Below are 9,326 nucleotides of genomic sequence, written 5' to 3'. Positions count from 1 at the left end.
TGGCTGTGAATGACCCACGTATTTGTAAAATCTAAGTGACTCGTACAACATGGAATTCATATAAAACGAAAAAATCAACAGTGTTATAGGGGGTCGACTGGTATATTTATTTTAAGATTATATTTTATTAGTAGCAGTTTACATTTATACATGATATAGATAACATTTTTTTTTAGTTGAGATATTAAATTTTTGTTATATAAAATAATTATTAATTATTTTATATAAAACAAATCAATTGTGATGTAATTTACTAATTGTTTATGAGAATTAAAAGAAGTTTTAGCTTATATGTTTACGATAATAATTTAATAAAATATATAAGCTGAAATTTCCTTTAATTATCTTCTTTCTCATACACTTTAACTTGTTAATATAAATGTACATAAAATTTATATTCGTTATTAAAATGATATAATTTATATCAGATTATTGCAAAAATAAATGATTTTAAAACTACTTGATTCTGCTTGACATAATTTTTTTTCTTTTTCATATTAAGCAATGAAATAAATCATTAAAATAGTAATAAAATCAACAGTATATTGTAATATATAGAAACTAATTATTACATTACTCCAGATATTTGTTAAGATATTTATATAATAATAACTGGACAAAATCTAAAACATTATTTAGTTAACTGGAAGAATAAACAAATAAAAAATTATATTTTATATCTAAAATTTTAAAATTTATTTATAATTTTCTCTCATTGTTCAGAATACATAGCTAGTCGTATAATATAATTGAAATTCATCCAAAAATTTGAAAAAAAAAAATAAAAAAAAATACACAAGCAATTCTGTATTTTATATATCTCGTGAGATGCAAATTCACTTTGAAAATTTTAGAAATTTAAGAATTTTTGCGTACTATTTTAGTGTTAGAAGTAAGAAAACTATTTGATGCTATTTTTGTGTTATCCGTGACCCTCCAAAAACATCTAAAGTTTTCTATATGTTTTATGAATGACATTTTTTCATCGTTACGATTTTAAGTAGATGTTAATAAATTATATAAAGTTAAAAATTTCTACTAATTATTCGAGTAAATAATATTTTTTTTTTATTAATTGACAAGTGAAGACCTAATTAAATTTTTCCTCCTCTTTATCTTCATTTTATTTTATATTGTTGAGTTAGAATAAGATATAGAAGTTTGAAAGTTTTATAAAAGTTGCATGTAATTTTCTCTACGAAAAGAAGTGCTGTTATTTTAAATTTTTCAATCAACATACTAAAATTACATAATATTCTAAAAAATACTGAAATAATGTAATAAAACCTAAAAAGGTTTTAAGAGAATTAAATATTTTATGACTTCAATTAGAATTCATTAAATAAAAAAATTAGAAAAAATTGTTAATAACTTACAGATGTACGGTTCCCGTTCATACTTCAAGTAGAAAAACTTGAAAATAAAGTTAAGCAGATGGAACTTGTCACTTGTATAAGACGTTGAACATTTCCAATATTAGATAGAAATGAGCTTATCGTTCGTATATATTCGACTTAAATCACTTCATAAATCTGCAACGTTTATAAATATTTTACTTCGATTCGATACAATTAGATAATTTTGATATTTTTTAAAATTTAATATGTGAATTCAATTGAAATCGTTTAGAAAAGTTTCCTTATTTCATCGATTAAAAATTCGTTTAAAATTTATTTGATAATAATTAGATTTTTCTTAAAAACTTAAATGAAGATGGAGATAAATTTTCGTCGATTAAAAACTCCTCTAAGAATTAGATTACGAGGTGAATATCAAACGTGGGTGTGGCATCTACTGAATTAGCTACAAGACTATATATTATAAGTGGCGAAGGATAATCGTCAGAAGTGATGAGTAGATTGTCATCACGAAAGTCATCAAACTCAAGTTTAATCATTAGATATTTGTAAAGACACTGAGATTTTCGATAATATTTCACATCAAACATATTAATATTACTTAATATTAATATGCTTGAAGTGATATATACTGAAGGAGAAATAAATGCCACAAAACTCTTTAAGCATTTATACTTATTCCGTGTTTCATTTCTTTAAGTTGAAAATATTTAAAGAGTTATACGAAAGTTGACAACTGCTATCATATTATATTAAAACATCCAGATTTCTCTATCTAAATCGGTTACTAAACTGACATAAGCATTTTTCAACGCTCTAACATCTTTAGAGAAACACGCGTAATCTGATGTCAAAACATATTCAACCACACCCTTTAGGATAATGTTATGATTTCTTTAGTCTATACGTCATGTTGTCAAAACGTATATTTGTCGCAGATATCATGCTATCAAAATCGTTTCTGAATCAATCAGAAATATGTCAAGATCTCATTTTAATGCATTATCATCTTGCTGTTATGCTTTACATTCAGTTAAATACACCATAGCATAAGTTTACTTTTTTTATTTAAAAATAATAATAATAATAATAAACTGAGTTTAAATGTCGAATGGGATATCAACTATTTTTTCGATTTTTATCCATATGTTAACTATTTTAACCATAAAAAATTTCAATTAAAACAACTTAAGTCTGTTGGATTTGTTTACATGTGTTTTTATTGATTTTAAAATTCAAATAAATATCAAGTTAACGCAACTGAATGATTTAAATTATTTATATATTATTTGTTTATAGAGCCGTTCATTATTTAATTAATTTTGAGGAATTTATTTATATAGTTAAATTTTAATAAATTAAAATTAAAATATAAAAAGATCTCTACAAAACTGGTAGTTTTTTATTATTTAATTGTAATTTTTTAAAAATATTTTTAGTCTATTATTTTAGTACTTACTTGACTACGTATGACGTGTTTTACTGTTTGTTTCGTATATGTATTATTTCTTCTAGTAGAAGTGGCTTTATTTTTTTTCTATTAACAATTGCTGAATCACATAATAATAAAAATAATAATAAAATTATTATTTAAAAAAATTTAATAGCTATTTTTATTATAGTTAAATACAATAAGTAAATAGGTAATTAACTTTGATAGGAATTAACAAATAAATTTAAATTACACTAATCGAACGTGTTCTTACCTTTTAAAAGTTAAAATTTCTAACTTCAAAACAATAAAAAATTTCTATCAATATCATATTTAAATTAAAATTGAAAAAAAAAAACAGTTCAATTTTTATTTTTTTATTTAAGTATTTACAGCAAATTAATCCTTTTAGCTACTCCAGTAAGCCTATTTAATCCATTATTTAAAATAGAATGTTATAACAATTACATTAATATTTTTATTTTGGCAAATTTAACAAAAAATGTTTTCAAGTTTAATATTAGATTATATAAATTATGAGAATAATTTTCTCAGCTTGAATACCTAAATTTACAGAATAACTTTTAATCAGTTAAGTAGGTATGGAAAGCTGGAATAAACTGGTATGATCTCTCCTAAACTTTTAGCTAATGAAAAAAAAAAATTATCTAAAAATGACAACTACATATTTCAATTGTTATATCTATATTAGGAATGTATATAGTATTATCAATTATGTTTCTACAATTAGTTATAACTATATAGCTACAGGATAATGAAAATTTGAAAATTTCATTAGCAAATAAGCTAATATTCAATAACGAAGGAAATTTAAAAGTATACATTTTATTAATTAAATTATTTAAAATATATTCTAAATAATAATATAATTAGTTTTATAATAGAGTATTAATGAAGGAGTACAAAAATAAATTATTTTATAATATAATTTTTTTTTTTTGAACTGATAAAAGTTAAAATATTAATTTTTAATTTATAATACTTTTATAAAAGATAAATAAAATAGAAAATCTTATCAATCAAAAGTGATTTAATTTATCGAATGATTCACTTAAGAAAGATTTTAAATTAAATAGAGTGTACCATCTTTTATAGTGATTTCTATGTACTCTAAAGCAGCTGTGAACCCCTTTTATGATCGCAGATATACATCACGAATATGTCTTTCTTGCACGCAAATAATCGTGCTTATATAATTACTCATATAATGGGTTATGGTTTTTCTCAAATTCAGTCACCATTATCTGTAAATATCGATTGGCTACATCAGTTTTTCTTCGAAAAACTTTAAGAAAAAAATTAAATAAGAAGAAGAATTAATTATAAGAATAATGAAATTCAGATTATTCATTTATTAAGAATACTTATTATATATATATATATATATAACGTTAAAAATTTTATTTTTAGTTCTCAAAATTTGTGCAAATATAATTAAGGGTGTTTAAATATTTACACATGCATACTATTAACACGGAATATTTTTATATAAAAACCAAAACCTTGGCAGTTTCTCAATATTTCGATATTCTATATATAAATATGTAGTATGATATATAGATACAAGAAGGACCAACTATTTTTTGTCCATATAAAAAAAAAAAAGTTTGGCCTATTTCTTAAATTCGAACTTTTTACTTGTCTTAATGATGTTATATTGAATACTATTCTTCATAATCTAGTTTATTATTATTTTTAATGGAAAGTTTTTAAAATTTTACTTTTAGATTATAACAGTTATTAATTATAATACGTGTCTATATAATATTATATTTAATAAAATTATTATTATTATTATTTTTTTATTTTGCAGATCGCAGATTTTTAGTTGCTAATGCTCAGATTGATCTGTATCCTATTATATACTGCAATGATGGATTCTGCGAACTGGTGGGTTATACTCGAGGAGAGCTTATGCAAAGATCTTGTATGTGCGAATTCTTGCACGGTCCACTCACAAGCACACAAGCTATCGGAAGTATCCGTGAAACTCTGGCTGTTAAACAAGAACGACAGTTGGAAATATTATACTATCGAAAAGATGGTAAGTCGATAAGCAAGTTTGATATTGATAAACTGCATGCAAACTTGGCATACATTGGTTAAGACGTTGGATCCACTCCAGTATAGTTTATCTTTTGAATATCTGTCTGCGGGAATATGCATAGAGTTTTTGTAGATGTATTTAAATCGTTATAATCTGTACTTGACACAATTGTCTAGTTTGATATCAAACAACAATTAGTGCTTCATTAGATTTGAAATAACAATACAGTATTAATTACTACCAAATTCAATTAAGCATAAAATGAATTAAAGTTTTTTAATTTTCCAATTAAGTTTTTTATGTTTTTATTAAATTTTTAAAACTTTTCGTTAATATTAATGAGATATTGTAAATTAATTTTATAACACATTTTTATGGTTTCTTACAAACAAATAGTTAATAAATTAAAAGACGCTTTTTGAAGTTTTAAAAAACTTAATAAAATTGGAAATTATTATGTATAAGCCTAGTTTATTTTGTATAAAAATTCTGATCACGCTTAAAGCTTGCCTTCAAACTCGAATAATAACTGCCCTAGAATAGTAACGGCGTATATTATATTTAAGGATTTAAATTTAAGGAAACGGTGTAAAATTAATAAATACCGTAAACTATTGTAAGCAGGTATCGTATTTAAATTTATTTATTTAACAAATAAACTTTAATACAAAATGAAATATGTAAAACGTACAATATACAGTAGGTGTACTTTTTAATTATTTTCTTATAACTGATATATATATATATATATATAAAGTAATCGTCATTATAAAAATACCTGTTGCCAGTTCAAGTATAATTTTTTTAATTAAATTTTTCATAAATAAATACTTAAGTATTATATTTAAATACGTTACTTTAAATTAATAATGGACACGGAAGCGACTCTAGGCAAAATTTATGTTTGAACTCCCTCATTAAAAGAGTGGTGGAGGTAGATTTGATTTATTTAGATTTACAATTATACGAATACAATTGTTAAAACATACAATAAAAATAGTAAAATGGAGTACAACAGTTTTACAATGAATTAGATTGGTTTATTTGTTTATAGCAACGCTACACATGGGCGATGCCTCCCAGAAGTACTTTCTATGGAATCTGGCCCCTATTTAGGTGTTAAAAACGATAAGAAAAACCGAAAAAATCTCCATGTGGCCAATCCGTTAATGAAGCTCGAACCCACGACCAACCACTAGTGTTCAGTGGTTTTATCCTCTCAGTTACTGGTGGGTTTTTACCATGAATTAGAAAATTTACCTGCAAAACTGCTCTCCTGCTACTAGCAGCGCAGAAAACATCAATTATAGAGGAAAAAATCCAGTTATGCAATAATATTTCAGAGGACACGATTAAAAGCGAAGAAAGTCTCTCTTGTCAGTGTTGATTGGTATCTCTTGATTAATTCTTGATCAATTTTTAACTTTGGAAATGATCGTTTTCTAGATTCAACAGATACCGATACAATTATACGTTGAATAGTTACTTATTTGATTAATTAAGTACTAAAATACACTACCAAATTTACGAGATCGTAAGCATCGCCTTTTTCGTCTTCTTTTAAAACTATTTTCGCCCTGTTTGCACTAATAAGACCGTTTTTTTTTCTTTGCAAACTCATTATGGGTTTAGTCAGGTCCACAATGATTCTCCGAGTGGTGAGGAATGGGGCCAGACATATCTGGACGGACCACTTCCCGATAAAAGTCTTGATGTTTTCGACCCATTCGGATTCGATTCTGGGTCCCCAAAACAGTACACTGCCTCCTCCATCTTACCACAGGTCGTCTCTGTGCAAAGGTAATAATTGGAGCCTTCGAGCAGTATCCGCAGAGAAAATACGCTGTTTATATTAGTTGCGACTATTCTATGAAACGTAATTAATTGTATAATGAAGTCTAAACTCCCTTTTTTGTAATTCAAACTGCGCATTTTTATTTTTATAATTTTCTATTAGCATAAAATCGTAGCAGTCTCAATTATGTTAACAATGTATTGATTTGTTTTAATATCTAATAACTAAACGCAACTCCGGTAACATTCTCTGCCATGCACATAAAATGAGAACTTTTGATGTGATAATTTTGTACAACACCAAGAAATAAATTCAGTATTTGTAAAATTAGTACTATTTTATATTCACACTGCTTAGGTGTGAATTATAAAAAATGTAATGTTATAAAGTCAAGCTATATTCTCAGATATTTTGTATTTTATCACATATAGGGATATGAAGTATTCAGAGTTGAAAACATCAGAGACCTGGGTTTATTATGATATTTGATTTTCCTTTATAATGCATGTGGGAAAGTTAACTACAACTGCTATTAGAACTTCGAGAGTAATTTTTACATTTTTGAGACAATGTCTGGAAATAAATGTACTAAAAGCTTTGTATTCAGCTCTTATTTGTTCGCAGATTTTATTTGCGGCAGTGATCTAGAATACACAACTAATACAGTTAAATATAGTAGAAACAGTTAATAATCTCGTTTGAAGATATTTTAGAAGGAAATTTATGTTAAATCGAATGCATTTTCCACCTTTGATGACATTTTGTAATATCCAATGTATGCAGTTTTTCAGGTCTCTGTTACAATCTGAAATTTAAGCTCCTGCTTTGTTAGAACAATTATACAGTAGAGCGTCGTTTATCCGAATCAATTGGGGACTGGGGTTGTTCGGATAACTTATTTTTCGGATAACCGATTATGTACGAAAAAATACTGTATATTAACCTATCCCATCCTGAAATTTTTCTCCGTTGCGTGTCGCTTTGCGTTGAATTTTCGTCGATGTTAAGCCTAACGTAAACTTTTTAAAATAATAATCGTGGCTATTGTATCGTTAAAAATTATTTCTTTATTTTGTACAAACAAAATAAATATATTGAAAAATATAAAAACAATAAAAAATTATACTTCAGAAGTTAATTTAGTATCAAAAACGTAAAATATTTGAGTAGCCCAAGATATAGCCAAAGATTGCAGCGCCACAGCACTAGCGAAAATTTAAATTTGCCAACTGGAATTCTTTCGGATAACCGACGTTTCGGTTAACCGACTTTCGGATAAACGACGCTCTACTGTATCTGTAAATACCTCCTGTATCTACTATAAACTATTGTAGATTCAAAATTCTTTTGTAAAAATCTAATAATGCTCAGAATATATCTATTCATAAACTGGAAGCACTCTCTATAATCGTTTAATATAACAATTGGTTTTATTTAGTTCTAAGCGACAGTTTTGACAGTTATTACTAAAGTTGTTTAAAATTGAACATTAAGATTACTTATGTGGAAATTGTTTTTTTTTTACATTTTTCAATTTTTCTTTAATAGCTCTCCCCGTTGTTATGTGAAGGAACGATGTTTAATGTTTTAATTTTTATTATTATGTTATATTATTCCTTTGTATGTCATAACAGACTTGAAATTGGGGCTTCCTGTAGGTAGATTTATTAAAATACTCCTAAATAAAATACAACATTGATATCCTAAAAATTTAAAAAATACACTTTAATAATTTTTATATGGTAAATTTTCCAAATAATAATTTGAAACAAAATGAAATAACAAAAATAAGCAAGAAAATTACAAAAATTATTAATGTTTTTTTATTCTTTGAACAGTCAAAATTAGAAAAAAAAGAAATGGTTCCATCATGGTTAACAATAGAAATTTTCAATAATCAATCGTAATAATATAAGTAAATTATATAATAATAATAAAGTACAGATGTGTACTTTACATAAGTACGTGAATTATTTTGTAAATCTATAAATTAGAAGAAAGAATATATATAAATCTAAATTTTAGTACATTAAAATTGCAAACGTTACTTACATTATGAAAACGAAGTGAATACTAAGTAACCTCATATACAGTCAGTTGTTTATTTCGTACGATGTACTGTATATCATCATCTTTTGTTTTTGTTGTCATTTTCCTCTCTTTACTCAGCAAGCATCGTATTCAAAAGAATTTGTTTGTTGTTTTATTATATATATTATTAAAAATGGACCAATACTATCCGCGAAAACTGGAATACTCGAGTAATTCTAGGAAGTATTCGAAGGAAATAGATCCAGAAATACTCAATGGAAGATTAATTCAACAATTTAAAATATTTAAATAATCAATAATCACTTTTTTATTAACATATGCACGACGATTACATTGCCATATTTAACGTCATAAAGGCTTTTTAAAACAACGTTTTAAAGTTCAAACAAATAAACTAATGTTAAAACTATAAATTAAATGTTTTATAAATTTATTTTATTATTTTTTTTAATATAGGGGAGATCGGGGCAAGATCGGCATGTTAAGCTTTACTTAAATTTTGTGTAATAAATACTGCTGTAAACTGAAAAAAAAGCTTTGCATATTGTCTATTGGAATGTTACCTTACTATAGAACTGGTTAAAATCAGTTTGGAAATAAAAATAATTAAAATAATTACAA

At 25.2% G+C, this 9,326-nt stretch overlaps 1 protein-coding gene across 2 annotated transcripts in view; it reads left to right on the top strand.

The window, feature by feature from the left end:
- LOC111619450 (potassium voltage-gated channel subfamily H member 6-like) overlaps window positions 1-9,326 on the top strand; it is a 149,010-nt gene that overhangs the window by 3,903 nt on the left and 135,781 nt on the right. For both annotated transcript variants that reach the window (XM_023361155.1, XM_023361157.1), the window contains exon 2: window positions 4,625-4,855. In XM_023361155.1, the coding sequence (XP_023216923.1) occupies window positions 4,625-4,855 (231 nt within the window). The remainder of the gene's footprint in view (window positions 1-4,624; window positions 4,856-9,326) is intronic.

Source organism: Centruroides sculpturatus, unplaced genomic scaffold (assembly GCF_000671375.1).
Source record: "Centruroides sculpturatus isolate CEXI.00-Female unplaced genomic scaffold, Cexi_2.0 scaffold107, whole genome shotgun sequence".
NCBI classification, from domain to species: domain Eukaryota; kingdom Metazoa; phylum Arthropoda; class Arachnida; order Scorpiones; family Buthidae; genus Centruroides; species Centruroides sculpturatus.
The sequence above is the reverse complement of the archived record's forward strand: the minus strand, read 5'-3'. Positions and strand labels throughout refer to the sequence as shown.